The sequence below is a fragment of the Mastacembelus armatus genome, chromosome 21, assembly GCF_900324485.2.
Source record: "Mastacembelus armatus chromosome 21, fMasArm1.2, whole genome shotgun sequence".
Taxonomy (NCBI): Eukaryota; Metazoa; Chordata; class Actinopteri; order Synbranchiformes; family Mastacembelidae; genus Mastacembelus; species Mastacembelus armatus.
In genome coordinates this window covers 21257111-21273411 of record NC_046653.1, presented here as the reverse complement: position 1 = coordinate 21273411, position 16301 = coordinate 21257111, and the positions used below count along the sequence as shown (strand labels likewise).

The window sequence follows — 16301 nt, the reverse complement described above, 5'->3', positions numbered from 1 at the left end:
TCACAAAACAGCCAATGGAACCAAATTTCACTACTGAAACGCCTTCGCAGGGAACAGAACAAGTCTGAATATTTGCCAAAACAAAACGATAAAGCATAACTTGAGCCTTTGAGCCAATCATAAAAGTAGTGTGACTGTCCAAACAAAAAAAAAAGAAGTAACTGAATGAGCTGTACTTTACTAATTTTTCAGAGAATGACTGAAATCAGTAGTATTCGCCCTCTGGGCACGATGAATATCTGCATGAAATAACAGAATTATTTTCTCTCTCTCTCTCAAACTGGTGGGCATCAGTAAAAGCTGTTAAATGTGGCTAAAAACATTTTTTCTACTTTCCACTACTGACTGTTGTAACACCAGAGCCATTCAACTAGCGTTAAACCTGTTCCCCTCTTAAATAATATTTAGGCTGATTTATTCAGGCAAAGTCCTTGTATATCTGTTATATCTGTTTAGAAGACAATGTGCAGTTTGTAAAATGTAATGGATTTAGCGGCACGTAAAGGTGAGATTGCAGAACGCAAAATCTGTGTTTGGGAAACATGGTGGAGCCTGAAAGGAGTGTTTCCATCACCTGCAGTCCCCTGTCGACACACCTGCCTCCTATTAGACTAACACAGTCAGTATATATCCACCCCCCTTGCCAACATCCAGTCTTTTGTTTGAATGCACTGTTCCCTTTGGGTTTATCTGTTCAGCTAGTTGCCAGGGAAAACTGTGTTTTTATACATCAACCAGGTAAAGGCTTGTGTAACTACATGAGTCTGCACACCTGTGCCAATTAACTGTGTTTTATTGATTGTGATTGTGCAGTTTTAGCAGTGTACTCTGTCTTCATAGTAGGTTAGTGTGCTTTGTTCCCCTTTGCTTTCAAATGTCAAAAATACATTGGTTTATCATTTCAGCTGCAAGTTAAAATGAAATGTTACATGTTCATGATAAGCAGATAAAACTGCCAATCTTTTTTTGTTGGTGTGTAGCTTATTACTCTAAATACACCAACAGATGCTGTTAACTTTGGCAACCAGCATTAATGACTTGTTGCCAACATGTCAAACATCCTAGAGAAATGTGAATCAGGCCTTTGCATGCATGTTAATCGCTCGCTGAAAACACGAGGAGGATCGTTTATTTAAATGGGCAGTTTTCAATTTACAACTTGAAAGACAGCCAAGCTTCTTTGGGAAACCCAGGCCAGAACATGTAAATCTGCATGATAGAGTTCCTATTTCAGTCTAAACCACAATGTTAGTATCAGGGTTGATCACTCATTTAAAGTTATTTTGGTAAATGTCATTGGTGTTGAATATGCAAATTCATCTGTGGAACAAAATGTCTCTTTGGCCTCAAATGCATCAACAGGCGAAACCCGTTCTGGGTTAGTGATAGTGCCAACTACAGTCCACTTGCTAATTACAGGAAGGAATTTAATGGTTGTGAACACTGATATTTTGAATTGATGCCTCTTAGGAGATTTCTGTGCTGCATATTTCCCCCCAAGCTTTAAAATGTTGAATTTACTGCCAAAATAATGAGGGTGGTTATGTCTTATATAGACAGATATGGGGCTGTGCAACCCTCCAGTAAGTCAAGTCTATTTTAAGTTGATCAGCATGGTGTACATACAAAATCATACAGCCACTGAATATTTAGATGAATATATAGTATATAACACACATGCATTAAAAAGGAACACACTTGTTTGCTGTAGAGACAGCAGAACAAAAAGTACATATTTTCTCATAGGCACACACAGTTTGTGTACATTTTGTACTCAGATAAGCTTCAGGCTACTTATTAGGAAGTGCATTGCAAAAATACATCCAGAATTTATAAATTTACATCATTTCAGTTTTGGACAGGCAAAAAGGGGGGTATCAAAAGTGTTACAACCACAGTAAAACACTTAATTCGTCACTTTACAGTCATTTCATTATCAGAAGGATTTTCCTCTGGGTCTCCCTCTCTTCCACCCCCCAGCCCTGCTTTTCTATGACTTGCAGTCACTCCTTAATTGGGGCTCAGCTGACAGGTTTTCCCCTCGGGGAGCATGAGCCATGTGGGCCATCTGCTTCTAGTCGCAGGATGAACAGGTGTCCGGCTCCCCGCCGCCTGCCTGCACCTTACCAAGCCCGTCTAACACAGCCCGGCACAGGGCTGAGCAGCGTAGCTACTGTTTACCCAAGATAAATCTGAGCTTCTCTGTTTGACCTGTGCAGCATTTCTGCTTCAAACAAAAGGGAAACATATGGAAGTTCCACCTAATCTGACAGCATGAACGCAACAATGAAAGTAAAAGCTGTTATTACAATTCGGAGTCAGTTTAGCTCTTTGTTGCGCCACATATTTTAGTCTGGAGCCAACCCCAGCTCCAGCTCTATGTTCTTAACAAAACAACGTATCTCACATTGACTTAGTTTTATGTTCTGAAATATTCACATTAAAATATAATATTCAGGTTTGAATTGATGTGAAATATCTTTTCATTTTCTGCACTTTATAGAAAAAAGGAGAGAAAGAGAACAGAAGGTGGTAATTGTAAAGGAAATTTCAATGCCGCCTTCTATAAAATCACATATCTTCAGTATTTAGCACTGCTGTGTTTGCATTTCATTTTATATGATGAGTTGCAAAAACTTTTCATTTTGAACCTTTATACTGTAGATATGTTTCAGATGTTTGCACTGTGCTTGTGTTTATCTGGCTTATCTCTACTGCTCCTTCTCCACTCAGGTCTTTCTCTCTGTCCCCTTCAGACGATAACTCCAGCATGCCTTATTACAGTAAAAGTCCAGTCTACTTTGTGATGAGCAAAAAGGACAGAAGAAAGAGTAGGTGTAAAGATAATCCAGCCGGGGGGGGGGGGGGGGGGGGGGATGTGTGTCATTAGAGGAGCAGTAGGAGCAGAGGCTGCAGCAGCTCATCCTTCAGCTCACTAGGTAAACACTGACCCAGGCAGCGGGGATTACTCCGGCTCCTTAACAAGGCCTGAGAGGCAGATACAAGCAGGGGAAGAGGTCGTCCAGCTGGTTTCATCCACACACACTTTACTGGCAAATGCTAAACTAACAGTGCCCACACATGCTACTACCTATGAAGAGGAAAGCCAAACAACCCACATGCTGTTTGTGTGTGTGTGTGTGTGTGTGTGTGTGTGTGTGTGTTTAGGGGGTAAAAAGGGACAGGGTGACCACAGACTTTGAAGGCACAAAAGATTGGCCTTAGGCCCAGTGCCCTCTGGGTCACTTAAAGAAGCAGCATGAAAACATGTGCGCACACACACACACACACACACGCATACACCACCTGCTGTTCACACAGGCTCGTGTTTAGTGTAATGAAGATGGAGTGATGCAGCAGCCACACAAAACAAGACACATTACTGAGATTTACCACATAACTCAGGCCAATAAAACCTCCACAGCAACTTGGAATCACTGGAATTGTAGAGAGAAATGCAGGACGGCAGCCAAGGACCATTTTCAATCAATGATTCTGTCCTAATAAAACATTTAGTCCATGAAATGTGAGAAAATAGTGTCACAGACCTGCAAAATCCAGCTGTCGTCTTAGAAGATAACTGTCAGAACAGTTTGCAGGATATTCACTCTCAGTCAACATGCACAAACTTCCCCCAGGTGTTTGCCCGCACAACACACACACACACACACATTTCTGGATATGTATAAATGTGGAGAAATATTTAAAAAGTTTTAGTTTTAGTGCCAGTTTGAATGTGGAAAGATGCTGAAATGGGATTTTAACTCCTCCAAGTGCCTTTTTGTTCCACATGTCAGATGATGTTGCTGCACATCCTGGACCACACTGATTTTCAGAGGTTTGTTTTGAAAAGTAAATTTCCATCAGGTCCCAGCGAGTCAGGAAAAATCTGGCATTGTTTAGTCACAGAGCTGCTTTGGGTGGATTTTGGACAAAGTAACAAAATATGGTGACATGTCTGTCACACCAACATCAGGTCAGACACACACACACACACACACAGCTCCTGATTAAGTCATGATAGATGGTCTCCACGGTTTGCGTGCACGTGTCTCTGGCGCTTAAGCAAAAGTCCACATTTACATATATGGTGCATGCTTGTGCGTGCTGGCGTGCGTGTGCGTGTGTGTGCATATGTGCGGTCATCTGTCTGACTGTGTGCAGGTGTGTGAAAGTGTGTGTGTGACATCAGGGCGAGTGCCGGATCAGCAGGGTCAGAGAGGGACAAAAGCCGGGAGCAGCTCCCAGCTGCCGGGCCAAACGTCATCCAGCCAACCCGGACCCTCCCATCCCCCTTCCCTTTCAATGGGAGCGTGCCGCCGTCCCGCTTCTGCTGACACATGCACTTTTACGCACAGACGCACACCCGGTAGTCCACAGTCATGTCTACAGCTCAGCGCAGCAGGCGAAGGAGGTAAAAGGGCACAGGGGGACATATGCAGACTAACATCTGAATACCCTGCTCCTTAAAATCACATTTATATATTACAGCTGCCCATCGCTAGTTTGTTCTGGAAACCGCAGTTTGGAGTTTATTGCTGCTTGGATTTGCCAGACACGTTTTCCAGTACAGGAAGTGCTATTTTTTTACCCACTTGGTAGTTAAAGGGATTGTTCAGGCGACATTCTGCTGGATTTGGACACTAGAGACCGTGGTGCGTGTCCCGAGTCCTGCATTGGGTTTAGGCAACAAAAGGACTTTGGTGAAGCATAAAAAACATGACGCACTTAAAACCACAGAGCTTTCCCTGACCCTAACGCTGCGTCAGGCAAATACACCGGATCATTTTTACTAATTCAAGCATTTCAGTTTTATCAGCTACATCGCGTTCAGTCAGATTTACTGTATGTAGAGCGCAGCTGTAGTAGGAAGTAGTGTTGGAGAAGTATAAAGTAGTATAAAAGTACAAGAACCTTAAAACTGGACTTGAATGCATCACTTCATTAAACTAAATTAACTTTCCACGATTGAATAAATTCTTTTCCCGCTCAGCCAAAGAGCCAAGAACAGAAACACTAAAGTAATAAAGGATTTATTTAAGGTAATGACATGTTGGGCTGACCGCTGTCTACAACACGCAGTAACAGCTTTGCACATAAATGTGTAAATGTAAAGAGGAACGACACGTCTCCACTTACCTTTAGATGAATGAATGAATCCTGACAGGAGAAAACTCAACTGTCGTGTTTATAAGATGCTGAACATTTCCAACTGTCTCCACCCAGCGGCGACTGTCAGCCGCCGATGCAAACCTGTTATATATATATATATATATGTATATATATGTGTGTCTGTGTGTGTGTGTGTGTATACTATCACAGCTGCTGCAGCCAGTGTCATTGTTATGGTCGAGCTCATGAAACAGAGGTTTTGATGTTTTTAGTGTGTTAAGATGTGTCTGCATTGTTTTATTAAAATGTTAATCTGCACCAGAAGATCAGCAACCAGACCCTCCACCCTGTTACAGAGCACTGCTGTGATGAAACCTCAGGACATTTCGAATCAAATGAAACACTTGTACCCTGCGACAGACTGGTGACCTGTCTAGGGTGTACCCCCTGCCTTCCACCCGAGAGAGAGCTGGGATAGGCTCCAGCGGATCCCTGTGACCCTGAACAGGAAAAAGCGGGTATAGAAGATGGATGGATGGATGAAACACTTGTCACTTGAACATATAAGGATATTTGACTCCCTCTGCTGGACACACACTGTAACAACAGTTACATTCAGCAGCTACAGGCCAGATGCAAAGAGTTAGAGAAACAACCATGTAAACATACCATCTCTTTATTGCTGACACTATATATTTATATTCCACTCCTGTGAACATTACCACATTACCACATTAAACCATACTGCATGTTATCAAACCGACAAAGCCCAAGAACCATGAGCAGCTTCTTATAACATTCAAGGCATTTATTTAGGTTCACTGGTTTGTTTTACATTGATTTGTACTTTTATATCTTTAGGGACTATTATTCCTGTTAATGTAGCTATCGAATCATGCATGTTGTCCATGTCAGAATCACTTTCAGTTTATAAACACACTAAATGACCAGGCTCTAACAGATACTACTCATGCAAAACTAAAAAGTTGCAATAAAACAGTAAATATGAGAAAAGCCAGTCAGACCCCAGGAGGTTCTGAAATATCAGCAGACTGGGAGTATCGTTTGGCAGGGGTGGCAGGCATCAAGTAACGCACTTTCTTCCAGAAACGTGAGTTCCATGCAGCAGCACTGCGCGAACCCTCCGGCCACCTGATGGGGGCACTCTTGCGAGTGAGGTGCTGTAAGCCGAGGGGGAGGTGTGTATACCCCTGGGGTCCAGTGTCCCCCAGCTGGATCAGAATCACAGTCATCTCCCTCTGGAGCAGCGCGTGGTGGAGCCCCACCTGGAAAATGGTCAGTAGGTGAAACACATCAATTCTCTGCAGTACTGTCACATGTTGAAATACCCAAATGCCCATCCAGTAGCTATAGCACTAATCCTGTACAGGAGAAAGACCCAGGGTCCAGTGTGACTTCAGCTTCGAACTAGCCATGAGGTAACAGTGCTAATCACTGCTCCACCGTGCCACCAGATTAGATTTATATGACTCCTACCTGCCAGTCAAACCCTCCTATGACTGAGCTCTGTGGTGAGACAGGACATTGGTCTGTGATCTCAGCCCGTGATCCTGAACCTGGTGTGAGGATGACCATCAGTCTCCTGCTCTGCTTCATCCGGACCTCCACCAGCTCCAGGCGATCTGTGGGGTCCAGCAAAACTATTTAGTTTATATAGAGTGGAAAGTGTTTCCCAAAGGACCAGGGTGAGAGCGTCTTTATGTCGGTCACTTAGTTCGATGTAGCTTTGTTTTAACCATGTCTGTTAGCGTCCTGGAAATGAATATTTAAACCACTAGAGTAAGTCTCATATTTGTGTCCAAAATTTCAAAGCTAAAAAGACAAATACATTTCTGACCTTCCCCAGGTATGTCATCCCTGCCATGGATGAAGAGTCGATATCCACACTTTTTCTCAAGGACAGATGGCAAAGTCTCAGTGATGAATCGACAGAGTGTGTCCTCAGTGACCTTGTCCATGCTGTGCGTCTGGTAGACCACATAGGCGTCGTACATCCTCACATCTATGACGTACGAAGTAACAATACGGGGGTTTTTTTTTGTAAAGGCTGTTCTGAATTCAATTTTTTATCCTTCATTTGGAAGTCAATGTGACATGATGCACAACACCCTGACCTCACTCCTCACCAGAGTGTCTGTAGTGCCTCCAAAGCCACAACCCTAAACTCTTGTCCTTTAATGTTCAAAATTAGTCATAGACTGAAACAAATCCTCCTTCATTACCTTTATTGTGGCTGCTTACAGGGAGGTAGGGTCTGAAGAGCAGAGCCAGGTCAATAGCAAAGTACTTGACCAGCACAGCAGCAAACACACAGAAAAACATCACACACACTCCTCTGATGACCAGTGGGATTATTGACTCTGGAAAACAAATTAAAGTTTGAAAGGTCAGGTTAGTAATGCATTTTCCATCTGTTCAACAAATCCATAAACACACTAAAACCAACAATGAGTTATTTCATTGTATTAGAGTATATATATATGGGTACAGCTTGTGTAGTCAAAGCCTAATATAGTCTTATTAATAGACAACAGTCTGTGATCCTGTCACTGACCTCTCTGCTTCAGCCTTAAAACAACAGTGGATGTGCTGTAAAAACCGATGCCGACGCATTGAAATTCATCCTGAAAATCTTTAGCAGACACTTTCTCAATGACCAGAGTTGCAGTGGAGAAGATGTTTTTTGAAGGCTCCTCGATGACTCTGACAACCACACAAGATTTGGCTCATTAAAGAAAACCAGAAAAGTTAGTACACAGAGAGTGAAGTGGTTCATTTCAGCTGTCATGGTGAAGTCACAGGGAAAAGCATGAAGTAAACATTTCATTTTAAAATATTTTATTATTGCAGAAAGGTTTTTAGACACTTATCCACACTACTTTGGTCCATGCTCTTTTACATGCTCCATGTCTCTGTAAATACTGGACAGACAACAATGGCAGACCATCATAAAATCAACGTTTCTGCCTCAGATTGTCCTCTGGGTGGCCCTCTCTGCTTTTCTTGCCTCTATATGTCACCGCATGGAACAAAGACGACACATGCTGAAAACACAGTCTACAGAAAACAGAAAATGGGTTTTACAGACACCACTAAATTGGGTTTGACCTCTTTATGTTATGACTGAGTTGCAGGACGAAAACGCCAGACTGGACTGTTGGACTGGTGTTAGCTGGGTCTGAGCGCAGGCAAAAACAGGTGAGCAGACTTTTCATGTGTAGCTCCGTGTTGTTCAGCTGTGTCTTAGTTAAAATATGGTTTTCACTTCTTATCAACTGACTAGTGTTAGAATCTGTTTGTGTTTCTCCAGCCACAGGGAAGTTGGTGTGTGCGTTTCATCACGCTATATTTTGACTGCATGTGTTCGTGACACGGTAGGACATGGACGAAGTGCCCATCTTCTGTCATACAGCCGTGCGTAACCGTGCGTAACCAGCGATATTACGCACACATATTTTTTAATTGCAGTTTTTAATTGATCTGAATTTTAATTGTATACAATCTGAGCCTTTTATTTTCTTGCCGTCCTTTTCTCACACTGGAGAAGCAGGAAGGTGGGCGGGGTCACTAACACTAAGATTTTTTTAGGCGTTTTTACACACTTGGGAATTTGAGCCTTCCGTTAAGTATGTGGGGTATTTTGTTGTGTAGTGATCAGGCTTACGTGTTGTTGCTCTGACTGTATCCCTGCCTCTGGGTGAAAGGCTTTTCATTAACATCCCAGCGAGCACCACAGTGTTTGATGTTAGTCCCACAGAAAACTTTGCAGTTCAACTTGATCCCGACGCCTCGTGTAAAGAACAACACAGGCAGGTGTAACTGGTTATGCCAACACACACTTTGTTGTTTTTGCTTTAGTGTGATAGTTTTCCTACCTTTATCAGCAAGCTGCTCCTTGTTGCTCGGATTGAGGATTTGTACCTTGTGGTAAACACCTCGATCTGCAGGCACAAGGCAACAAGGCATCTTTATTCTCTGTTATAGGGCATTTCACACGTGAACCCGCGACGGTCATTTTTTACCTGAGAAACAAAAACTTGTTCATTCTGTTGAACCTTTCTGTAACTTAAGCTTTTCCTACCATAATGAATATTTTGCAATAATACATTTTGCAGTTGGACAAAAAAGGACTTTATTTGTAATGTAACTATTTGGGATGAACAATCTTTACACTGAATCCTCTTTTTGTATTGTGGTGTAGTGGTTGTTACTGGTTAAGTCAGTAGCTAGTAACATTACATTTCTGTTTTTATAGTGTATAATATAATGACCATAGTTGCAGTGATGCAGTATTTGCATTCATTTACTGCTGTATTTACTAAAGGCCATTTGAAAGGAAATGCAAACACTTGAAACATGAAGATTGGCGATTTCAAATCTTTGAACTAAACTGAAGATTCGTTGTAAAGAGTTCTAGGGAAGGGAAGATTCAGATTTGTTGGTACTGAAGAGAGTTTAAAATCAAGAATACTAGTGAGAATAATAAATCCTCAAAAAATAATTTTTCCATTACAAAAGCAAAAGGTGCGCAGATTCAAAGCTTTATTGTATGCATGGAGCCAGTCATACAGAAATGTATCTTAGCCCACAGTTTGTCTATCGTATACAAATTAATATAATCATTTTTTCTATGTACTAAAATATGGAAACATATATAAAAAAACAGTTTAATCAGGCAGCAGTAGTTTGAATTTTCATGCTAGTCCAACTTGTGTGCAACAGTAGTCTGAGTTTGGTACATTCAGAAACATAATGAGAGTACATTATTAAAGAGGCATGCTGAGGTTCAGTTACCTTGTGTTTATTTGTATGTGGCTTTGTACCAGCTTGATGAAATGGAATGCAGAGTGTTTGGAGTTTATGTTTGTGATATCAATATCACAGCAGTGGTTTAAAAATGGATATGTGTATGCTTAGATACGTGAGGGGGACATATAAAGTAGCTCATCCTGGTTGTTCTTCTTGTCTCACTGTCCATGATGGCGATGAGCCTTTTGTCTTAGCATGAGCAGGTTTTTTTTTTCTTTTAGAAGTTGTGCAGAGATGAGAGGACCATCCCTACAACACTATTCCCAGCTGCTAGTGATGACTGATGCAGAGTTTGCAATGACTTGTGTTTCTGTAGAAGTTTCTACAGAACTTCCCACACATTACTGCTGAGATTCAGAATGACCATCAGTCTCACCAAGAAGCTGCAGCTGCTGTTGTGTGTCTTGATCAGGGTAGTGGTCCTGCAGATCCAGTTGAAGTTCTCATTAATTGTAAAAGCCCAGTAATTTAAATCAATTACAATAACGGATACTGGCATGAAATTCACTAATTGCAACCAAAGTAAATCAATTTTGAAAAACATTCTGTGTTCTGGTACGGTGTCCCGGGCATGATGCATGTGCCAATAACAACTGATGGTGTTTGATACTGATAACTACCTTTGCTTCATACTATCAGCTAATAAGGCCCAACAGATCCTATGATGATGATGATCAGGTGTGAATATGCCATGAACCTATAGTTTCTTGAAAAAATTCTCTCAGAAATATTTATGGTCTGGTGAGTGTCTTATTTTTGTTTGTTAAGAACGTTGTGCCCCGTGTTGTAAAAGGGAAGGCTGAAGTATTAGTTAACAATCCACCGTCACAGATTTTGGTCTGCACACCCTCAGCTAACAGCTGTGCTGACTAACAGGCTGTTCTCCTGTAATCCCTTCACTTCACACATCCCCAACAAAGGCTTATGAGAAGCTGAAAATATTATCTCACCTTCAAGATCTAGCCTCCTGGAGCCTGTCGTGTATTGCGTCTTATGATTGTGTGTCCAGGTACAATTACAAGTGTAGATGCCCACATCTTTTATGGTGGCACTTGTAACCCACAAGTGATCGTTATGTTGATCTTGGATAGGGATGAAATCCTGCAGACAAGGTAAAACGAAAAAGGATTTGAGTTAATTCAGATGAAAGAAATTTGGAAGCAGTAAATGCATTTTAAATTTCACGATCTAACCATGTACTTAGTATAGGAAAATCTTTTTATATGTTTCAGACTTTTTTTGACTTTTATGTTAATATGCATAAAGGATATGTCAAATTTAGTGCAGTTGTAAATAATTTAACATAATGCAACTACAGGTGGGGCACAATCCAGTATCTTCATGTGCCGGTCCCAAGTCCGGGTAAATGCAGAGGGTTGTGTCAGGAAGGGCATTCGACGTAAAACTGAAGCCAAATCAAATGCGAATCACGAATATGACTTCCATACCAGATCGGTCACGGCCCAGGTTAACAACAACCACCACTGGTGCTGTTGACCTACAGGGTGCCAGTGGAAATTGGACTATTGTTGGTCGAAGAAGGAGAGGAGGAAGGCGTGTTCATAGGCAAAGAGAGAAGAGGAAGGGCAGGAGTGTAGGACTTAGAGTAGGGACTTTGAATGTAGGGACTTTGTCAGGGAAAACTAGAGAGTTGGCTGATATGATGGAGAGAAGAAAGGTGGATATCTTGTGTGTTCAGGAGACCAGGTGGAAAGGTAGCAAGGCCTATAGATTAGGAGCAGGGTTCAAGCTGCTTTATCATGGTGTGGATGGAAAGAGGAATGGAGTAGGAGTTATCCTGAAGGAGGATTTTGCTAGGAATGTTCTGGAGGTGAAGAGAGGGTCAGATAGTTTGATGAGTCTGAAGCTGGAAGTTGAAAGTGTGATGTTGAATGTTGTCAGTGGTTATGTCCCACAGGTAAGATGTGAGTTAGAAGAGAAGGAGAAATTCTGGAGGGAGATGGATGAGGTGATCCAGGGTATCCCTAGTGGTGAGAGAGTGGTGATTGGGGCAGACTTTGACGGACATGTTGGTGAGGGAAACAGAGGTGACAAGGAAGTGATGGGTAAGTTTGGTATGCAGGACAGGAATGCAGAAGGACAGATGGTGGTAGACTTCACAAAAAGGATGGAAATGGCTGTAGTGAACACGTTTTTCCAGAAAAGGGAGGAGCATAGGGTGACATATAAGAGTGGAGGCAGGAGCACAAGTTGATTACATCTTGACAGGTGGCACAAGTGTGATGGAAAGATGGAAGGAATACTTTGAAGAGTTGATGAATGAGGAAAATGTTAGAGAGCACAGAGTAGAAGAGGTGACTGTTGTGGAGCAGGAAGTAGCAAAGATCAGTAAGGATGAAGTGAGGAAGGCGTTGAAGAGGATGAAGAATGGAAAGGCACTTGGTCGTGACGACATACCTGTGGAGGTATGGAAGTGTTTAGGAGAGGTGGCAGTAGAGTTTTTGACTGGGCTACTTAACAAGATCTTGGAGAGTGAGAGGATGCCTGAGGAATGGAGGAGAAGTGTACTGGTGCCCATCTTTAAGAACAAGGGAGACATGCAGATGTGGAAACTACAGAGGAATAAAGCTGATGAGTCACACAATGGGAGTTATGGGAAAGAGTAGTGGAGACTAGGCTGAGGTCAGAAGTGAGCATTTGTGAGCAGCAGTATGGTTTCATGCCAAGAAAGAGAACCACAGATGCAATATTTGCTTTGAGAATGCTGATGGAGGTTTGCTCTGGAAAGGAGAGGAGGGACAGTGAATACATTGGTAAAGGGATGCTGAGGTTAGAGCTGCCAGGAAGGAGGCCTAGAGGAAGACCAAAGAGGAGGTTCTTGGATGTAGTGAAGGAGGACATGAGGATAGTAGGTGTGGGTGAGGAGGATACGGAGGATAGGGTTAAATGGAGGCAGATGATTCACTGTGGTGACTCCTGAAGGAAGCAGCCCAAAGGAGAAGAAGTAAATAATTTAACATACTGTGCTAGTATCCTGACACTGAAATGAAATGAAACACAAAGTGTAACACCAGGTGTCACTGTAATCACAGGTGTCCATACCTTGGACCAGGTGAAGTTTCCCCCCAGATCATCACAGGTGTCCTTGACAGGGTCTGGACATGGAACCAACTTGTTTTCATCTGAGTTTTTGATTTCTCCGTAGAAGACTTTCTTATCAGCTTTATGACTGGCTTTCCAAACCTCAAGGTTTACATAATATCTGTTACATTTTCCAGATTGGCTTTTATACCTAGAAGAAAACAGGAGGTCTCTGTGATCTAGGTCATGGACAGTATTAACAGATCATCTCTGCAGAAAAAAAAGCATTTCAGAGATGCCAGAATATCAGAGCATGACATGAAATTGATGCCACGTTTAATGACAGAAAGACAGGAGTTGCCAAAATGCTGTATAGGGATAAATATTCTTACCTGGCAGTGTACAAGCCAGAGTCCTCTGGACGGATGTTTAGAATAAAGAGCGTTTTACCGGAGTGATGTATTCTCTCTTTCTCATTAGATGAGATACAGTCAGTCTTTGAGTTGTTTTTGTACCATGTGAAGTCTTTATCTGTGAGCTTGCTGTGGTAATGATCATAAGGCTTAAAATAAAAACCTTCACCTTCCAGTAGCTTAACAAACTCTGTGTCATAATCTTCACAGTGTTGCACAGTTGGCACTGAAAATGAGTGAGAAGATGATTGTAATAATCATTATGATGAAAATAAAAGTGAAAATCATCAAATTAATAATTGCACAATATGCAAATGAGCAGGCAGATATTGCAGATGCTGCAGTTATTCCAATCTTAGAGTTTATAGAGTTTATAAAATACCAAAGAGAAAAGCTTTTTCATCTTGGTATCACATGGAAGAAGGTGCTGCAATACATGGTGATTATGATGTTGGTAAAAGATCAATTGTGAATTCGTTGCTGATGGAAACTACATTAACATGTAGCTACAGACGGGACAAATGCAGTACTATGCAAACCTTTTAGGCACTGAAAATACCCGGGATGATTTTAATATAAATGACATAAATAGTTTTTTTTTTAATTTATCAGTTAACTTCATGCAAAGTGCAGTAAAGAGAACCAAACCTAAATCTGATCAGTATTTGCAGCTCTCCCCTTTGGCCTTAAATTAACTTCTTACATAGTTCTAGCTGCAGACAGAGATCCACTAAAACACTGTTCTTCTTAGTCATCATAATGAATACACTACCAGAACATTCAGATGCAGATTTCCCCACAAAGATGAGGAGGAGAAGCCTGGAAACATCCATTAGCTGTGCAAGAGAGAAAGCACAGTACATTAGAAGCACACTGGGTTGATTCTAGTTCAGTTATAAACAACAACATCCTGCAAACTAGAGTAAGTTTACATGTAAGTCTGACTCAGCACGGCAGAAAATACAGGGTGACGATAAGAAGATACTGGACAGCAAGCGATTGCAACATTTACAGCAGTGGTTGGAAAAAGCCACAGCCGAACAAAGAGCACACATTTCTGGAGAATCCCAGGGATGTGGCATTGGCTCAGATTCACTTCACTAAAATGTGGCAACAAATGAGTAAATGTAGGGTGAAAGAGTAGGGAATGACAGATGTCGAGGTTCAGTTGCTTCGTTAACTTTCCCTGTCGAGTGAAAAATGTTTCACAGGAGAAATGACCAGTGAAAAATTGGCAGCAGCAGTTTCGCAAGCATCAAGTGGAATAAGTTATCTTTTAAAAGTGTATCAGCACAGAAAGATCTTCTCCGTTATACAGCGAGTTCCTCTGAAAACCTGTGGGTTTAGATGATCACTGATATAACACATCGATAAACAGTTTTTGTCCTCAACAGCAAAAGTAACATCTGATCAATTTAATTAGTTTTTGAGTTATATTTAGTATATTTAGTTATATATAGTATATTTAGTTATTATACTGTTTTCAATTAATAAAACAAATAGTCTTGTTTAAAAGAGAAAAGGGACAACTCAGTTTCTGTCTTAGGGATTCAAGTACAGCTATAGATTTGGAATAATACTTTGGTCACTAGCTGTTTCTGGCAGAAACAGGTCTACAGCTCTTTAGAGAGAAACTAATTAACTAATTTCACATAAATTTATAGGTGATGTGAAACCAAATTTGGTTATTTATAGATACAACCACTGTAAATATTAACTCCCTGTGCGGCAGATGCAAAACAGAGATGTTATAAAAATTGCCTCCTTTTGCCAGCCCAAATGAAGTGGATTCAAAGCTCGCAGCACTCGGTCAGTCAGGCGCTGCGTGCATTAAATATAATCTGCATCACTCGAGCATTAAGGAAAACACTTGCTTACCTTAAAGTGTGTGTTGCCAGCTGAAGTGGATTCAGTCAGACTGTGTTGATAAACTCTGGTCTCTGTGGTTATATAGTTTCTCTGTCACTGACGTCATCATCAAAAAGAAAAAGACTCCAATCACACTCATTCACGTTATGATTCAGTCATTCGTTGAGAGATGAGCACACAGAAGGTGTCTTCCTCATCACCTCTAAATCTTTACAATCCTCGGCTCTCCCCGTTCCCTTCAGTCTGCAGCCCTTGTTTACATTGGCCCAGTTTGTAGAGTGAAATATTCTCTCTCAAGCACGACGTGTTAATTTTAGTGGAGGAGAAAGGGTGAGGTCTTCTGCTCACATATGTGCAAATTACAGGATGCTATGAGATGCCAAATATGATGCCATGTATATATAATGATGCCATATATATAGTGTGCACTAACATGGCAGTTTCTAATTTTGTAATAGTGCAGGATCCCCCACACCAGCATACAGTAGAGTAGTACAGTTGAGTGAAACAGTTTCCATCCCTTTACTTTGAAATGGAAAAACGACTAAACTGTTATTTATTTATATATATAGTTTTTTAAATAAAATTTTCAAAGGGGGATGCAGTAGATTTGCACTGATATAATTTTCTTTTACTTCTTGATCATTATTGTTCCATCTGATGACGTCTAGTACTATCTAGTAGTACTATCTATCTAAATGTGCATTAAATACTTTGATTTAATGAAAACCGTTTTTCTTTTTTTTTTGTTATTACTGTGGGGATGCAAACTGTTTTCACTCAGCTGACTACACAACTCCCTGTACAGATTCCCACTCACAGAGAAATGAGTAAACTCTGAGGTGATAATTGTGCTAAAGGAAGTTTATTCAAAGCGTGTCAGAAGATACAGTAAGAAATGCCTGTTTGTCCTTTATTTTTATTGGAATCTTTCCTTGGTGTCCCAGCAGACTGTGTCATAGACAGCTGATGACACACCAAATGCATAAACAGTGACCAGTTACTGTAATGGAAACGGAAGAGTTGAATTCAAAT

At 41.2% G+C, this 16301-nt stretch overlaps 1 protein-coding gene and 1 long non-coding RNA gene across 3 annotated transcripts in view; one reads left to right on the top strand and one right to left on the bottom strand.

The window, feature by feature from the left end:
- Nucleotides 1-5924: 5924 nt before the first annotated feature.
- il1rl1 (interleukin 1 receptor-like 1) lies at nt 5925-15429 on the bottom strand. Its single transcript, XM_026296392.1, has 12 exons — nt 15276-15429; nt 14170-14233; nt 13377-13623; nt 13006-13195; nt 10893-11043; nt 9009-9074; nt 8798-8921; nt 7688-7836; nt 7356-7493; nt 6971-7135; nt 6610-6755; nt 5925-6398 (listed from the first exon to the last, which is right to left on the bottom strand). Exons 2-12 carry the CDS (start codon nt 14228-14230, stop codon nt 6132-6134), a joined length of 1704 nt encoding a protein of 567 aa, XP_026152177.1. The 5' UTR covers nt 14231-14233; nt 15276-15429; the 3' UTR covers nt 5925-6131.
- The window catches only part of LOC113123976 (uncharacterized), a 20603-nt gene continuing 12467 nt past the window's right edge, over nt 8166-16301 (top strand). The window contains exons 1-2 of one of the 2 annotated variants that reach the window (XR_003294990.2): nt 8166-8331; nt 8444-8507. This is a non-coding gene — a long non-coding RNA (uncharacterized LOC113123976). The remainder of the gene's footprint in view (nt 8332-8443; nt 8508-16301) is intronic. The other variant, XR_003294988.2, reaches the window with a different exon arrangement.

What these genes read in the sequence shown, in the direction of transcription:
- il1rl1 (XM_026296392.1), bottom strand. Translation starts at nt 14,230, where the DNA reads ATGGATGTTTCCAGGCTTCTCCTCCTCATCTTTGTGGGGAAATCTGCA. An exon ending in GAAACTTCACCTGGTCCAAG is followed by an intron (nt 11,044 to 13,005) that starts GTATGGACACCT and finishes CCTTGTCTGCAG; the next exon opens with GATTTCATCCCTATCCAAGA. An exon ending in TACAGTCAGAGCAACAACAC is followed by an intron (nt 7,837 to 8,797) that starts GTAAGCCTGATC and finishes TGTGGTTGTCAG; the next exon opens with AGTCATCGAGGAGCCTTCAA.